This window comes from Scyliorhinus canicula, chromosome 18 (genome assembly GCF_902713615.1).
Source record: "Scyliorhinus canicula chromosome 18, sScyCan1.1, whole genome shotgun sequence".
Taxonomy (NCBI): Eukaryota; Metazoa; Chordata; class Chondrichthyes; order Carcharhiniformes; family Scyliorhinidae; genus Scyliorhinus; species Scyliorhinus canicula.
In genome coordinates, this window is record NC_052163.1 from 98,619,778 (window position 1) to 98,637,872 (window position 18,095).

General features: G+C 47.9%; 1 protein-coding gene across 2 annotated transcripts in view; it reads left to right on the top strand.

The window, feature by feature from the left end:
• LOC119953247 (cortexin-1-like) overlaps positions 1–13,237 on the top strand; it is a 29,279-nt gene extending 16,042 nt beyond the window's left edge. For both annotated transcript variants that reach the window (XM_038777295.1, XM_038777294.1), the window contains exon 2: positions 11,281–13,237. In XM_038777295.1, coding sequence (XP_038633223.1) covers positions 11,396–11,677 — 282 coding nt within the window. In that variant the 5' untranslated portion in view covers positions 11,281–11,395 and the 3' untranslated portion in view covers positions 11,678–13,237. The remainder of the gene's footprint in view (positions 1–11,280) is intronic.
• The last annotated feature ends 4,858 nt before the right edge of the window (positions 13,238–18,095 follow it).

Genomic DNA, 18,095 nt, shown 5'->3' on the forward strand with positions numbered 1-18,095 from the left:
GGCTGAAAACCGAATTCTCCGTCCTCGCTAGCAGTGGTAGCGGGGCGGACTTGCAACGGAGAATCCCGACCTCTGGACGGGATTTATCGACCATCCCGCTGCATGTTTTTCAGTGGCGGAGGTGTCCCGCCCGCGGGATCTACCGACCCCATTGTTATCACTGGGATTTCCTGGTGACGCATCACTCGCCGCCGGGAAATCTGTACACCGGCTTGGGACTGGAATTTCCCACCGGCATGAACAGCCGATACATCCTGCCCTTTATCTCTATTTTGTGGCATTGGGTAACTACAGAGATACCAAAGCAGAACAATTAAATGGTATTTCAGCATAGCCTGAGGTCTGCACTGAAGGACAATGGTGGCAAGGAGACTGGTTGTAGGAGGGTAGGTTCAGGACATCTAGACATCACATTCCGTCAAATCAACTCGTGTGCCAGTTATCGGAAAAGTTTCTAAGTATGGTAGTGGGGCAGTATGGTAGCATAGTGGTTAGCACAGTTGCTTCACATCTCCAGGGTCCCAGGTTTGATTCCTGGCTGGGGTTACTGTCTGTGTGGAGTCTGCACGTTCTCCCCTTGTCTGTGTAGGTTTACTCCGGGTGCTTCGATTTCCTCCCACAGTCCAAAAATGTGCAGGTTAGGTGGATTGGCCATGATAAATTGCCCTTAGGCAAAAAGGTTAGGTGGGGTTATGGGGATAAGGGGGGCTTATAAGGGTGGAGGCGTGGGGCTTAAGTAACGTGCTCTTTCCAAAGGCCGGTGCAGACTTGATGGGCTGAATGGCCTCCTTCTGCACTGTAAATTCTATGGTAATTCTATGGTAGTGAGCGGGAACTGCCGTGAGCTTCCTGGCGGTTGAGACACTCACAGGCTCCCCGCTAACAAGGGGGAGCAGTACTTAAACCAATCCCACAGAGAAAAACCCAGACAGCTGGCAGCCACCTTGGAGATCATCACCATGATTCGGGATTGCCGACCTGACCAGAATGTTAGACGCAGTCAAGCCAGACAGGATGCTCTGTTCCCTCAAAGGGCTCGGAGGGTCAGCCACAGGGCAGCCAGTGTTGCCTGGGAGGAAGTGGGAACAGCCGTCAGCTTGGGGAGTGTCACCAATGACCTCCAGCGGGCTGAACTGGTGAGTTGGGATCCGCCCCCTAGCATCGGCCTTGCCTGCACCCCCCCTCCCGACGACCATGCAACTGGCACTGCCCCACCCAGCACTATACCATGCCCTGTCCACCCATGTCCAGCAGTGCTGCCCAAGCCTGTTCCCCCTCCCTCCTGTCCCATGATCTAACGGCCGCGTTGCAGTTCGCTCAAGCATGATGCGGCTGTTAAATCGCATGCCTCGTATATAGTTTTAATGTCTAAATTTGAGTGGCTTTTTTTATTCTTTCACAGGCTATGGGCATCATTGGCTAGGCCAGCATTTGTCCCACCCCTAATTGCCCCTGAGAAGGTGATGGTGAGCTGCCTTCTTGAACCGCTGCAGTCCATATGGTGTAGGTGAATTCCCAGTCTCTGCCCTGCTCTTGGAGCTGCAGCATTTATGTGGCTGTGTCAGTTCAGTTTCTGACTGAATGTACTTGGTACATTGGATCTGTAATCAGTGCTTTCCTTCCCCACCACCTTAAACCGATTCATCATTCAATTTACAGGACAGAAATGCATAAAATTAAATCCCGTCTCTTGCAGATTCTGATCATCTGGCACCATTGGATTTCCTACCTTTCTTCACCCAGTATTCAGTTGGTCCAATTGTTATTTGTGAATTTCTATCTGAATTGCCGTGTTTTGCTATGAGCTTGGTTTTCCTGTGACAGCTCCCTGTTTGTTCAATTGCAGTGACCTTGGTGTTTACTTTATTTCAGCACATTAAATCTGTGTGTGCAATATTTTAGCACTTCACACAGAAGTTAACTCTGACATTTAACTGCCTATGAATCAGAATCCCATCTTTAGTTTTGTAAACCAACAGTTGTTTCATTTTGTTACACATGATTGTCTCCTGGTCCAGCGATGCCTTGCTTTTAAAACTCTCGTCCCTTTCTCAACTCACCTCTATGTTGTCACCCATCCCCATCTCTGTAACTTTCCCCAACCCCAAGACAAACCAAGATCTCTGTGCTCCCCCAGTCCTAGCTCTTACGCATCCCCGAATCAAATTATTCCACCATTGGCAGTGTCTCCAGCTGCCTCCGTGCTAAGTGGTGGTGTAGTGGTATTGTCACTGGACTATAGTTATATCAAAGCAGAACAAAGTGTACTTCAGCGATCCAGGGTTCGAATCTAGATGGTGAAATTTGAATTCAATAGAAATCTGGAATTAACAGGTCAATGATGACCATGGAACCAATGTTGATCGTTGGGGGCGGGGTGGGGGTGGGGAAGGAAATCTGTCATCCTTGCCTGGTCTGGCCTACATAGGGACGGCATGGTGGCACAGTAGTTAGCACTGCTACATCACAGCTCCAGGGTCCCGGTTCAATTCTGGCCTCGGGCGACTGTCTTTGTGAAGTTTGCACGTTCTTCCTGTGTCTGCGTGGGTTTCCCGTGGGTGCTTCTGGATTCCTCCCACAGTCCCAAACAAATATGCAAGTCAGGTGGATTGGCCATGTTGAATTGCCCCTTAGTGTCGAAAAAGGTTAGATGGGGTTACTGGGTTATGGGGATAGGGTGGAGGCGTGGGCTTAAATAGGGTGCTCATCCCAAGGGCCGGTGCAGACTCAATGGGCTGAATGGCCTTCTTCTGCACTGTAAATTCTATGATTCTATGATTCTACATGTGACTCCAGACTTACAGCAATGTGGTTGACTCCTGAATGCCTTCTGAAATGAAGGGCAATTAGGGATGGACAATAAATACTGACCCAGTCAACGAAGCCCACATCCCATGAATGAATGAAAAAAAAGCTCTCCACATGTCTAAATCTCTCTCCTCCCAGGTGTTCCTTGAAACCTACTTATTTGACCACGTTCGCATGATAATAATAGCTTATTGTCACAAGTAGGCTTCAATGAAGTTACTGTGAAAAGCCCCTAGTATTCACATTCCAGCCCCTGTTCGGGGAGGCCGGTACGGGAATTGAATCCGCGTTGCTGGGCTTAGTTCTGCATTACAAGCCAGCTGTTTAGCCCACTGTACTAAACCAGCCCCGTGGTCATCTGACCTCATATCCTCTTATCTGGTACAGTGTCACATTTTATTTGATAATGCACAGCGAAAGCCGAAGGGCATTTAATTACATTAACAAAGTTATGTATAAGTTGTTGCTTTACCAGTGTATACACTGTAAAGCGCTCTGGTACATCTTGAGGTTGTAAAAAACTGACGATATAAATGCAATTCTTTCTATTAATAATTTGAATTTTTGTTCCCTTTGAAGTAGTTGTTCAGATTTACCAGTACAATTAGATGTCTAGGCTTGCTATCTTGTCATCCAAAACATCGCTCTTAGTCACTTCCTCTCAAGTCTGGAAAGTCTATGGCAACAGCCCTTTTTTGCACTTTCTGTGCAATCACATCTGTTTTTATGTCAGCTGTTTGCTTGTTTGGAGTGGGCTGACCAGGAAAACCTCCCTAAGGCTGGGACCCAGAATGCCTGACTCCCAGCCTAAATTGTGGCCCTCCCACCGTCTCTCTGCCGGAGATATGGTGGAAATGTGTCGGAGAGCTGCAGATTTTCAGTCCCAGCTTCTCTGACAAATAAGAGCTACTTTCTGCCAGACAGCCAAATTGTATCCATCCAAAGCTTTACCCTGAAATCCCCACTCTACAAGGTCAACCTCGTTTTGTTTCTTTATTCGTTCACAGGATGTGGGGGTCACTGGCAAAGTCAGCATTTGTTGCACATCCCTGATTGCCCTGGAACGTATTGAATTGCTAGGCCATTTCAGAGGGCAGTTAAGAATCGACCGCATTGTGCAGGTCTGGAGTCGGTTGTAGACATGACCGGGAATGGTAAGATTCTAAGGGACATTAGTGAACCAGTTGGGCTTTTACAGCAATTGATGGCAGTTTCATTATTGCTCTTACAGTTTTATAAATCCTGGGGCGGGATTCTCTGTCCTGCCAGCCCTGTTTACGGCGAAAAGTGCTCCCACCAGCAGCGGGATTCACCTTTCTTGCAGCCGGCCAATAGAGTTTCCCATTGTGGACACCCCACGTTGTCAGGAAACCTATGAGCATTGGTGCCCTGCCAGTGAAGCGGAGTATCCCATTGACGGAGAATCCTACAGCAGATTTAATAATTGAATTCAAACCCCACCATGGTAGCTGGTGGATTTGGATCAATGTCCCCAGAGCATTAGACTGGGTCTCTGGATTACTCACCCAGTGACATTATCACAGTTCCACCATCATCCTCCTTGTGTTGGGTAATCCACCCAGTGCACTTTCCATTTCTCCGATGATGCAAGTGTTTTACTTTTGATGAAGGTCAGGTTGCCCTGGCTGTCTTTCAGCTAAAGTGCAGTTTGGTACATGTGCAGTTTGGATTCAATGTTCAGTTAATTGCTTTGCCTAAAGGTTTTGTAGGAGGATCAAGATCAGTGCTCTGTTCTGTAGGGTTCTCTTTGTATCATGCACTTAGCACTTTGTGGGTCTCTCTCTCTACTCACTCTGCACTACAGGGGGTTTTACTTCAATAGTCTAAAGTGCCACACACGGTTATTTTAAAAAAATGAGCATTCGTGGTAGTTGGGGTCATATATTAGCATGGATTGAGAATTGGTTAAACGACAGAAAGCAAAACGTAAGAATAAAGGGGTCTTTTTAAATTTGGCACACTGTAACAAGTGGGCTTCTGTAATGGTCAGTGCAGGGGTCTTAAAATCACAACAACTGTATGAAGATCGTCCCGAGCAATTTTTGAAGTGTCAGAAGACCCGGGAGTCCAGAGAATGAGAGAGGCTGACGTTTTGGCCTTTGCCACTTTGAAAGTCCGGAGATGGATCTCGTTGAGATGCAGGGACTCGGAGCCACCGAAACCGGGGAGTATGGGTGCGCGTGAGCAACATCGTGGAATTTCTTCGGTTGGAAAAAAATCAAGTTCGCCTTGATAGGTTGTGTGCTGGTTAGGTGGATTGGCCACGCTAAATTGCCCCTTAATCGGAAACAAAATAATTGGGTACTCTAAATTTATTTTAAAAAGGAAAGAAAAAAGAGAAAAAAACAAGGGGCGAAATTTTCCCCTACCTGGCGGGGCAGGGGGTCCCGGCGTAGCGGAGTTGCGCCAACCACTCCGGCATCGGGCCTCCCCAAAGGTGCGGAATTCTCTGCACCTTTAGGGGCTAGGCTCGCTCCGAAGTGGCTCCGCTCCGCCGACTGCCTTTGGCGCCACGCCGCCGACGTCGGGGCTGGCCAAAAGGCCTTCGCGGTTGGCGTGAGTCCGCGCATGCGCCGGAGTGTCAGCGGCCGCTGACGTCACCACCGGCGCATGCGTGGTGGAGGGGGTCTCTTCCGCCTCTGCAATGGTGGAGGCCGTGGCGGCGGCGGAAGAAAAAGAGTGCCCCCCATGGCACAGGCCTGCCTGCCAGTCGGTGGGCCCCGATCGTGGGCCAGGCCACCGTGGGGGCACCCCCCGGGGTCTGACTGCCCCGCGCCCCCCAGGACCCCGGGGGCCCGCTCTCACCGCCTGCTCCCGCCGGCACAGAGGTGGTTTCAACCACGTCGGCGGGAGAGGCCTGACAGTGGCGGGACTTCGGCCCATCGCGGGCCGGAGAATCGCCGCGGGGGGCCCGCCAATCGGCGGGGCGCGGTTCCCGCTCCCGCCGATTCCCGGGTGGCGGAGAATTACGGCCATGGCGGGGGGCGGGATTTACGCCGGCCCCGGGCGATTCACCGACCCTGCTGGGGGTCGGAGAATTCCGCCCAAGATCTCCCGAGGCGTAACAAGACTGCTAAATCTCACGAGAGGCCTCTTGTGCGATTTACTGGCCGCATTGCACCCCAAGTCGGGCACGACGCGACTGTTAGAATGTGTCCAAGGTGAAATTTCTCCAGAAAAACGTCTTTGGATTTTTGGAACTCTCTACCCCAGTGGATGGTGGATGCTCAGCTATTGTGTATATTCAAGACAAAGGGTGGATTTTTTGGCCCCGTCCCCACATCAGAATTGTCCAGTCCCGCCGAAAGTTGGTGAACTTTGCTTGGGCCCCGAATCCCTTGCAGGGGGGTTCCGGAATGGCAGGACCAGAAAATCCTGGTTAGGGATTGACAAAACTTTGGTACTAAGAGAATGAAGGGACATGGATATAATTGTGAGAAAGTGGAGTTGAGGATGAAGATCAGCCGTGATTGGACTGAATGGGGGAGGAGCCTTGAAGGGCCAGTTGGCTGACTTGTGGTACTAATTATTTTTTAAAAATAAATTTAGAGTACCCAATTCATTTTTTCTAATTAAGGGGCAATTTAACATGGCCAACCCACCTATCCTGCACATCTTTTGGGTTGTGGGGCAAAACCCATGCAAACACAGGGAGAATGTGCAAACTCCACATGGATAGTGAACCAGAGCCAGGATCGAACCTGCAACCTCGGCGCCGTGAGGCTGCAGTGCTAACCCACTGCGCCACCATGCTGCCCCTTGTGCTACTAATTCTTAAGCTCTTACCTCATGTACAACACTCAGTTGGAGCTATGGAATGGCCTGTGATGCTCACTTGGTTCTGTGATTGTTCACTGAGAGCAGGGTGATGGATGAGTGGAGCTTTGTGTGGGAGAGGATGCAAACAGCAGAATTTTAGCCAAACTGGAGTTGGCTTAGTATAGATTTTGGAAGGCTGGAGAATATTGGATCTTTCGGAGTCAGGTTTATTTTCATGTTGCTGGTCTTTCTGTTGTATTTGAATCACTGCCAGTTCCCATCTCGCGTGGGAAACAGGAAACAACTGCGGAACTTGCTGCATTGCAATGCCCAATTAGACTGAGCAGGACATGCTTTCAAAGTTTAATTTCCTTTTCTGCTGCCGTAGAAATGCTGGAAGATAGCGGGGTGATGCACCATCGATTGCACGCGAGGCGAGTGATTTACCAATGTCAGGCTTTAATTAACTAGAACACAGCCTGGCGATCGTCTACAGTGGAAAGGGACGATCGTCAGGCTTCTGAGCATTTATACCTCGTTGATAGAGGCGTGGTTAACTCAGCCTCTCGGCCAATCGGTCGAGAGGCACATGACCGACCAGGGCCAATGGTAAGCCGACGTTCTGGCCCAATGGCAGATGAGTATGCAGATCATATCATCACACGGGGTGATTGAGGAATTGATAAGGTTCCAATGAAATGCCAGTGGAATGTGTGTTTACCGACCCAATCTGTACCATAACTGGAGTAAAGTGGCTGGATGGGCTATTGTTGGATAAGATTCTGATGTGGTGTTGATGTGGACACAGTGTTGAGAAGCTAAATGGAATAATCTTCGGGAGTCAATGGGGTGAATGAGGTGTAGTTTGGGGAAAGGGATGTTGATGTGGTATGCATATTGTTCATGTGATATATATATATTTGAGGGGCTTTATGGAGTCTTAGTGGGGTGAATGAGGTGCGGATGGGAGGGATGGAGAATTATTTCGGGTGGATAGGATAGGTGGAGGTGAATTGGTTGATTGTAGATGGGCCATTGGTGGAATGACAGCTGAGAGGACTGGAAGGAAACAGATTTAGAATTTTAGCCTGTTAATACTTTTACCAAGGCATTAGCATCATATTGTAATGAGAAGCAAATGTCGTAAGAGAGACATGATGTACTCTGGAACATTGTAACCTCAAAGTATATGTAAATGTGATGTATAAATTGCTTCCCTCCTGAACAGCCTGTCTTTTAACACATTTGGCTCAGTAACTTTAAGGAACAGTGACGTTAATGTTAATCACATCATGGGAACTCAGCAAACGGAGCTGGAGAAAGGAGCTTTGGATAGAGAAGTCAATGCCAATGCTTAGGAATGGGGAATTTGGCATTTGGGAATGCTCAGTATTCTGGGTGGGGTGAGGGTACTTGACACTGCTGATGGTGTTCTGAGAGCTGGTTGTAAGGAAAAGGAAGAGGGAAAGAAATCGGGCAGTAATGTTGGATGGTGTTGCCGCCTGAGTTGTGTAGTAAAACAGAACTCTTACTACCCACAGGGAGGAGCTTCAACCATCCAACTATATGCAGCACCCCTGCCTACCATCCCAACTGGGTTTTGACAGGAACAACTGAAATATTTGAAAATGGCTTTGGAGAACCAAAACATGAACGATTAATATCGGAAACATCTCCAACTGTGGGTTGAACTCGGATAGGCATTGGGTTTTACGGTCTGAGAAGTTTGCCTTGAACAGTAGCGTGAAATGGCTGGTATCAGATCATTCACTTGTTACACAAACATCTGATTCCCTTGACAGCAACGGAACTAAATATCGGGTGATGGTAAACATGGGGATGTTGTGATACAGCCTGTTTCACATGACTGGCAAAGACCGTTTCTAACCCACAATGTTTTGTTGATGAAAGTTCATCAAAACGTTTAAAACTAATTGCACCTAAACGGTCAGAAAAGAACCCAGTCATTTTGAAAACTGGCTCACTGCGTGATTTCAGGAATTTTTGAATAGTCCAGCCCCAAACAGGAAAATTAAGCCCACTCTCCAGCCATGATCCACAATTTGGGAAAATCTCCAAGATTGTAACACACTTAACGATGTCCTGAGAAAGTTTTGTTTTACCAACATGACTCAGTGGGATGAATTCTCTGCCTGTTCAGCCGTGTGTTTCTTGGCAGCGCCCCGTCCCGAGCAGCGGCATCCTCTATTCCCGTCGCTGTCCAATGGGATTTCCCATTGTAGCCATCCCACGTCGCCGGGAAACCCGCGGGCGGGAGTGCGCTGCTGGTGGGATCAGAGAATCCTGCCGGAGGGGCAGCACGGTGCCGCAGTGGGTTAACCCTGCTGCCTGCATGGCGCCGAGGTCCCAGGTTCGATCCCGGCTCTGGGTCACTGTCCGTGTGGAGTTTGCACAATCTGCCCGTGTTTGCGTGGGTTTTGCTCCCACAACCCAAAGATGTGCAGGGTAGGTGGATTGGCCACGCTAAATTGCCCCTTAATTGGAAAAAATGAATTGGGTACTCTAAATTTATAAAAAAAAGAAGAGAATCCCACCGGCAGAGAATTCACCCCAATACTCTTGAAATTTAAGTACTAACTTTTATTAACTGTGTGACCTGCTCCTTTATCAGAATCTCTCATTGGCAATGACCATTTAAAGATTAACATGAGGGCAGCATGGTGGCACAGTGGATTAGCCTTGCTGCCTCACGGCGTCGAGGTCCCAGGTTCAATACCTGGCCCTGGGTCACTGTCCGTTTGGAGTTTGCACATTCTCCCCGTGTTTGCTTGGGTTTTGCTCCCACAACCCAAAGATGTGCAAGGGTAGGTGGATTGGCCACGCTAAATTTCCCCCTTAATTGGAAAAAATGAATTGGGTACTCTAAATTTATTTTTTTAAAAGATTAACATGTGCTGTTGTTATTGGCCAGCTGTCTATATTGAAGGTGGTGGCACAGTGGTATTGTCACTAGACTAGTACTCCAGAGGCCCAGACTACGACTCTGAGGGCACGGGTTCAAATCCCACCATAGCAAGTGATGGAATTTAGCATCAATTAATAAATCTGGAATTATTAAGCTGGCTTCAGTAATGGTGACAGTGGGCACAACCCAACTAATTGGGAACAAAGCCCAAACGAGCGTGTTTAGTTGTGTGCACTCGCAGCCCCACATAACCTTGTTTTGTACACATTGCAGCGAGAGATCAGGATGCCAAGGCCCCTGCCACCCTCCAGCCTGAACACACTGTAGGAAGGTCCCCATCCCCCCTCTAACACCCACGCAGGGCACCCCTGACCCATTCACACAAGTGCAAAAAATGCCAGCCTGTCACACTGACAGAGCCAACCTGACACTGAACATGCCAAGGTGGCACTGCCAAGGTGCCAGGCTGGCACTTCCAGGGTGCTCAGGTGGCACCAGCAATGCCAGGGCACCATGCTTCCCAAAGGGCACACAGCTGGGGGCCTCACATCCCTGGGAGACCCCCATGAGTGCCATTCCATCTGGTCCCCATTTGTGGAGACCAGCCCCAAACAGCACTCGTCCGAGTTTTCCAAGATGAAGGGGATAGATCCCAAAACCTCAGGTACCATGGGACTCTGCACATTAAAGTGAGACTAGCTGTCTCGCACTAATAAGCAGATTTGTGTTGGCTCTCGCGAGGCATTGCGAATCAGATGGATCCCGGGAGTAGGACTCCCAGCTTTTATTGGCCACTCCGAACTGCGGCGAGCTGTATTTCAGGCGCAGATTGGCAATGGGATTACATCTAATGAAACTATCATCAATAGTTGAAAATCTTGCTCACTTAGTAAATTGGCCATCCATACCTGGTCTATCTGGCCAGATGAGATTCCAGACCTACAGCAAAGACTCTAAACTGTCTTCTGAAGTGGCCTATCTTGCCACCCTATTCAAGGATACTTCGGCAACAAATGCTGGCCTTGCCAGTGATATTCATTAAAAACTATCGCACACGTGGTCATTCCTTGTACTGTATGTTGCAAGGCAGCTTTTTACTCATCGCCTCAGAATTAGAGACTGCACAGTTCAACAAGGGCAGCTTTACCTGGTGTATCAATCTCATAATGCCATAAAACTAAAAGAATGACCTTAGGAACAGGAGTAGATGATTCAGTGTTTGAGCTTGCTCTGTCATTCAGTTAGATCAGGGTTCATCTGTATCTCAAAGCTTGATCATTGTTAGTAACACCTGGAAAAAGTAATTTTAAGTTTACTTTTAAAGGTCAGGTTTGGCTGTGATGGCCCCTACAGTCAAAGCCTGGGTAATACTGTACTGTTCAAGGTCATAAGAAATAGGACCAGGAATAGGCCATTTGGCCCTTTGAACATTACGAAATCAGAGTCGGCAAGCGGAGAATCGCGCCCATGATGTTTGGATTCAGAATTTTCTTTATATTGATTGTCTCACTATCCACTCATACACCCCTGATTCCAGACAATTCTTTCATTCAGTTTCAAACCAGAGAGCGCACGAGGCTACAGATGATGCTCCCTCCAGTAAAAGTTCTGCAGTCAAACAAATGTGCTTCAAAATAAAAATCCTGCGTATTCAGCATCGGGCTGGATGCTGCAAATTGGTTTGGAGCCTTGCTGTCAGGCAATTTTGGGGAGGTTGGGCCTGTAGGAATCATCACAGGGTTAACTGTTTGTTTGTTGTTTTGCAGAGGGAGTAAATAGCTCGATCTGCCGGTGCGACCGTGGCAAACTGATGACGAATAAAAGATCTACTCTTCACGTTTTGAAGAGCTAATTAGCAGCCCGGCACGAGTTGGCCTGTGGATGAATGATACTGCCACAATGAATGACGTGTCTACAGTAGATGATGAACTGCTGGCTTCAACGACTATGGACCTCCATGGGGACCACATCTACTCGGTGCCCATGGGAGTCGAACAAAAAACCGTATTCGCTTTTGTGATTTTCTTATTGGTTTTCCTGATTATTCTGGTGGTGCGGTGTTTTCGGATATTGCTGGACCCCTACAGCAGGATGCCTGCTTCATCATGGTCTGACAGCAAGGATGGACTGGAGAGGGGACAGTTCGACTATGCCTTGGTGTGAAGTCAGGAGTGAGATTCTGAAAACTTTGCCTCTGCGCAACTGCTAAATTCTCTTCTCCGGTTTACTTTTGCAAATCATTTTCTCAGTAATCTTTCGAAGCAACATTTCTTGAGCTTGCTCGTTGTGTTTTAGAACACATGTGGTGCAATGCAGTGAGCGGAATTGTTAAATCAGCTTATGGCAGGGTTTCCCAGCTCGGGGGCCCTGGGGCTAGTGCACAGCGATGACTGTTCCCCTTTATTGTCTGTATTCTAAAAATCCACTGGCATTCTTTGCCTGCTTCATTACTCAAGGGCGAATTGCAATTTGCTTGAGCGGGGCATAGAGTTGTTGTGATGACTTAAAAAACTGGACTGAGGTTTCTGTTTAGAAAAGGAGCAGTGAAATCGAGGAGAACATATTTATATAGAGAGAGAGGGGATGGTTAGAGAATTGAGAAAGAGAGGGGCTGAAATTGCCGATTCATTTCAGAACCTCTAAGGTCTTGGAAGAAACAAACTATTCCAAATTCTCATTGCACGTAAATGGTCCACAAGGTTAACAAAGACTCCGCACGCTCTCCCGGTTAGTATGGTTAGTGATATCTTTGAACAGATTGTTGTGTTTCCAGTCTCTAAAAGCTGCTTTGTTGACTCAGTTTTGTCAGTTATGTTAGTTACGAATTGATTAACCCCTGTCAAGGGGAACTGCCCCTCACTATGCATCGCATAATCACAGGCATCCTGGAAGTTTCAGACAGATGCTTTCATTTTTAGTCATGGGATGTGAGCGATTCCATGGCCAGCATTCAATGCCCATCCCTAATTGCTCTTAAGAATGTGTTGGTGAGCTGCCTTATTGAACTGCTGCAGTCCATGTGGTGTATGTGTTGTCAGTGTTGTTAGGAAGGGAGTTCCAGGATTCTGATCCAGTGACATTGAAGGAATGGCAATATAGTTCCAAGTTAGGATGTTGTGTGGCTTGGAGGGGAACTTGCAAGTTTGAGGTGTTCCCATGTATCTGCTGCGCTGATCCTGCAAGGCTATAGCGATCTTGTGTTTGGAAGGTGCTGCTGACGGAATCGTGACAGGTTGCTGCAATGCATCTTGTATCAAGTGCACACTGCTGCCACTGTGCACTGGTGGTGGAGGGAAGTCATGTTTCAGATGGTGGATTGAGTGCCGATTAAGTGGGCTGCTTTTTTCTTGGGTGTTGTTGAGCGTCTTGAGTGTTGTTGTAGCTGCACTCATTTCATCACAGTCCTGACCTGTGCCTTGTAGAAGAGTCATGAGATGAGATACACATTTTAGGATTCCCGACCTTTGGCCTGATTTTGTAGCCACAATATTTATATGGCTGGTCCATTTATGTTTCTGGTCAATGGTGACCCCAGGATGTTAATGGGGTGGATTCAGTGATGATAATGGAATTGAATGTCAAGAAAAGATTCTCTTTTATTGGCGATAGTCATTGCCTGGTACTTATGTGGCATAAATTACTACTGTGGGCAGCAGGGTAGCACAGTGGTTAGCATGGTTGCTTCGCAGCGCCAGAGTGCCAGGTTCGATTCCTGGCTTGGATCACAGCATATACGGAGTCTGCACATTCTCCCTGTGTCTGCGTGGGTTTCCTCCGGGTGCTCCGGTTTCCTCCCACAGTCCAAAGATGTGCAGGTTCGGTGGATTGGCCATACTAAATTGCCCTGAGTGTCCAATAAGGTTAAGTGGGGTTACTAGGGTTATGGGGATAGGGTGGAGGTGTGGGCCGCTCGTTCCAAGGGCCGGTGCAGACTCGATGCGCCAAATGGCCTCCTTCTGCACAGTAAATTCTATGTTCTATAAATGTATCTTGCCACTTCTCAGCCCATGCTGAATGTTGTCCAGGCATTGTTGCATATGGACATGGATCACTTCTGTATCTGAAGAGTGTGAAAGATATTGAACATTGTGCAATCATCAGCAAACATTTTTAAAATAAATTTAGAATACCCAATTCATTTTTTCCAATTAAGGGGCAATTTAGCATGGCCAATCCTCCTAGCCTGCACATCTTTTGGGTTAGGAGGGCGAAACCCACACAAACATGGGGAGAATGTGCAAACTCCACACGGACAGTGACCCAGAGCCGGGATCGAACCTGGGACCTTGGTGCCGCGAGGCTGCAGGGCTAACCCACTGCGCCACCCTGTTTGCCCTGTCATCAGCAAACATAATCACGTTTCACCTTATGTTGGAGGGAAGAGTATTGATGGAACAGCTGAAAATTGTTGGGCCTAGGACACTACCTTGAGGACACTCCTGCAGCAACGTCCCGGGGCTGAATACTCTAGGCTAGGCTTGGGAATCGAGGGTAACTGTAAGACAGAACACAGGGATATATAAAGAATGGTTATGGCTCCACTCTACGAGATTATTTGTAGTCAGTAAGAAATGGCATAGCTTTCAAATTAATTTTTGGACGGAACAGACCAATTAGAAGCACTGTTTGTTATCTGCTCAGCAGACTGTTACCGTGCATTAATGTCTGTTTCTGGGCAATTGGATTCCTTGATTTGATTTTATTGGTTTCATTTTGTGCACACGCACAATTGAGATGTATGAAATCAATAGGTGTCGGGTGTCCCTGATAAAGAGAAATGGTTCACTTAGTTGAACTAATTAAGAGCAGAGAGGGGAATATCCAGCTGCTTAACCTCCAACGAAGCATTCACTGTGGGATAATCCCTTATTCAGGAATGATCAGACGTAATGACAGGTCTCCGCGTCTATATTCAAGTTCTGGGGTGATTTCTAAAAATAAATGTGGAGTACGCAGTTCTTTTTTTCCAATTAAGGGGCAATTTAGTGTGGCCAATCCACCTACCCTGCACATCTTTGGGTTGTGGGGGCGAGATCCATGCAGACATGGGGAGAATGTGCAAATTCCACACATTCCACGCGGACAATGACCCAGGGCCGGGATCGAACCCGGGTCCTCGGCACCGTGAGGCAGCAGTGCTAACCACTGCACCACCTTGCCGCCCTTTCTGGGATGATCCTTGATCATGATGTGGATAAGGCAGCACGGTGGCGCAGTGGTTAACACTGCTGCATCACGGCGCCGAGGTCCCAGCTTCGATCTCAGCTCTGGGTCACTGTCCGTATGGAGTTTGCACATTCTCCCCGTGTTTGCGTGGGTTTCGCCCCCACAACCCAAAGATGTGCAGGCTAGGTGGATTGGCCACACTAAATTGCCTTTAATTGGAAAAATTACACTAAAGTTAGAAAAAAGATCATAATGTGGATAATTTGGGCCACTGGAAAGACATAGATCTCACCTGAGACATGACACAACTCTTGTTAAATCTGTTTCTTATTCAAAACCCACTGCCCCGTTAATGCTGGAGGTCAGCTTTTTCCTTAAACGTTAATTGTTTGTTAAATACACATTGTCAGAACAATTGGATCATCAGCACTGATCCCTCGAATTATGAGGGATATTGGGTGGGATTCTGCAGTTTCCCAGCCACGACTTTCTCAGCGGTGGGGAGGCTGCGTGCCGTCCGCTGGCAGCGGGATTCTCTGTTCCCTTCACCCGTCAACGGCGATTCCCATTGAAGCCACCCTTTGTCTCCGGGAAACCCCCACGTGGGCGAGGCTGCACTGCCATCAGGACCAGTAAGAAGTCTTACAACACCAGGTTAAAGTCCAACAGGTTTGTTTCAAATCACTAGCTTTCATGCATTGCTCCTTCCTCAGGTAAATGGTGCTCCGAAAGCTCGTGTTTGAAACAAACCTGTTGGACTTTAACCTGGTGTTGTTAGACTTCTTACTGTGCTCACCCCAGTCCAACGCCGGCATCTCCACATCATCAGGACCAGAGAATATCTCCGCCGGCAAGTGGATGCAGAATTACAGTGCAATTAAAAGTTAAAATTAGGAGGCACAGGCTGGTGCCGACAGTGATGTCCGGTGATATAATGGTTGTGATATTGTAGTTTGATGTAACAATTCTTAGTATAATCTCCAATTAAACCGTCACTCTAACCCTAATGTATTTATAACCTTAGTCCCAAACCAAACATCCCAACTCCAACCCCAAGGCTAATTTTCACCCCGTCTCCAACCCTGACCCCAGCCATAATCTAGCTCAGGGGTGGGCAAACTTTTCCGTGCAAGGGCCACATTCAAAAATTCACAATTCACAAAGGGCCGCATAGCATATTAAGTAAAATAATTACTTCACCCGGTTATGATTCTGGGCGCCTCATATAGAACATAGAACAGTACAGCACAGAACAGGCCCTTCGGCCCTCGACGTTGTGCCGAGCAATGATCACCCTACTCAAGTCAATGTATCCACCCTATACCAGTAAGTAACCCAACAGCCCGCCTCCATTAACCTTAAAAAAAATTAAAAAAAAAAAAAAAAAATTAAAAAAAAAAAATTTTTTTTTTTTTTTTTTTAATGACTTGGCGGGCCGCAGAAATACCTTTGGCGGGCCGCATGCGGCCCGCGGGCCGTAGTTTGCCCACCCCTGATCTAGCTCATTCCTCACACCAGCCCTAACTTTAAGCTTGCCCCAACTCAAATGCAAACTCCATCCACAATTCCAATCCCAACGTTAACCGCAGCCAAACTTAACCCTGGCCACAAGTCCAGCCCTACTATAACCCTAAACACAAACTGAACGGCTGACTCTGTTCCTTGATGTGCTGCATTCAGACAAAGCAGCTTGGTTGAGACAATGGTTTTAAATTGTTGTTTCCAGGCTGGATTAGACCATGGTCCAGATGAAGAGCTGGTACACTTGGGGGTCAATAACAATTAATGCCTTACCGTGGGTAGAAAGGTTGGGTTACTTCTACTGTACTAAAGGAAGTTCACTGTCAGCTGTGGCCCAGTTGGTAGCACACTCACTCGTGAGTTCAAATCTTATTCCAGCCTTTAAGCAAAAATAATTAAGGTGACTCTCAAGTGCAGTACTGAGGGTAGTGCTGCACTGTTGGAGGTGCTATCTATTTTTGGGTGCCCCTTCAGGTGGATGTAAAAGGTCCAATGGCACATTTTCAAAGAAGAACAAGGGAAATGTTCCAACCAACATTTATAGCCGGAATTCTCCGGCCGCTGGGATAGCCTGGGTTGGATCCTCCAATTTTGAGGTTCTGTTCGGAGCACATGTCTAGTCTTCCACATGTGCAGAAAGTCAGTGCTGCCCCCGCACTGATGCTCCACCCGGTGGCGGCTAGCAGCTGCGCAATGTAAAGCCCCCGGCTTTACCTGCAGATATGATGGAGAATTGCCGGGCCCGTGGCTGCACATGTGCACGGCCAGCTAGATAGTGCCCCCTGAAACCCCCTTCACCACACCTGCGCCACTCCCACCAGCCCCTCGAAAGCCTGAAAACTGTGAGCACACTCGCCCCATGCCGTCGGGAAGTCATCGCATCGGGGGCGGAGCTACGGGAGGGGGGGGGGCGCTCAGGTGACGTCCTGAGGCTGTCCCAATGGTGTGCGGTGTACTCAGCGATGACGCCGTTTTTGAGGGGGCGGGGCATCTCCAATTTCGTCGTCAAAACTAATTCTCCGGCCAATCGCTGAATACGACTTTGGCGTCGGCAATCGGAGAATCCAGCCTCCTGTTCCTGTTGGCAGCGCACCGCCACCTGTGGGTTTCTTGGCGCTGTGGGGTGGCTTCAATTGGAAATCCCATTGGCAAGTGGCGGGAGTAGAGAATCGTATCGCCAGCGAATGGCGTGCCGCCGAGAAACACGTAGCTGAGGGACCAGAGAATCCTGTCCATTTATTATCTCGTCTTTATCACAAACCTGACAACAGTGACTGCTCTTCAAAAGAACTTAATTGTCTGTAAAGCACTTTGGGGTATCTGATGGTTGTGGAAAGCACAATAAAAGTGCAAATCCTTCTTTGTTTAGTTGTCATTGGTTTATGTCTCTTCAGCTGTTATAACAGAGCTCTGGAATACCTTCCCTGAACCTATCAAGCCTGTATACCTCACTTACCCCCTTTAAGAGACCCTTTAAAACCTACCTCTTTATCCAAGCTCTCAGTCAACGTCCACGTAATATCTCCTTAAGTGGCTTGGTGTCAAATGTAACTTTTAACGATTCCATGAAGCGCCTTAGGACGTTTTATTCCATTAAAGGTGTGTATGTAAGTGCAAGTTGTTGTTGTAAACCTATAGGTGAATGTGTGAAATATTGGGTGGGAGATGCAGATACATTTTGAGCTTTTTGCTGTTTAAGCGGACGTTGAACTGTTGGTGCCTCCCCCTGACCCATGACTCCTCTGCATATTTTGGGGGCTTCCATAGCCCTGAAGGACAATCATTTAGGATTCTTTCTTAGATTCCTTCTCACTTTCTGTCTCGCTTAGAGCCTTGGTTCCTAAATTTACCTTGTTGTGCATCTGTTATATTATGGGATACTCATTCTGATAAC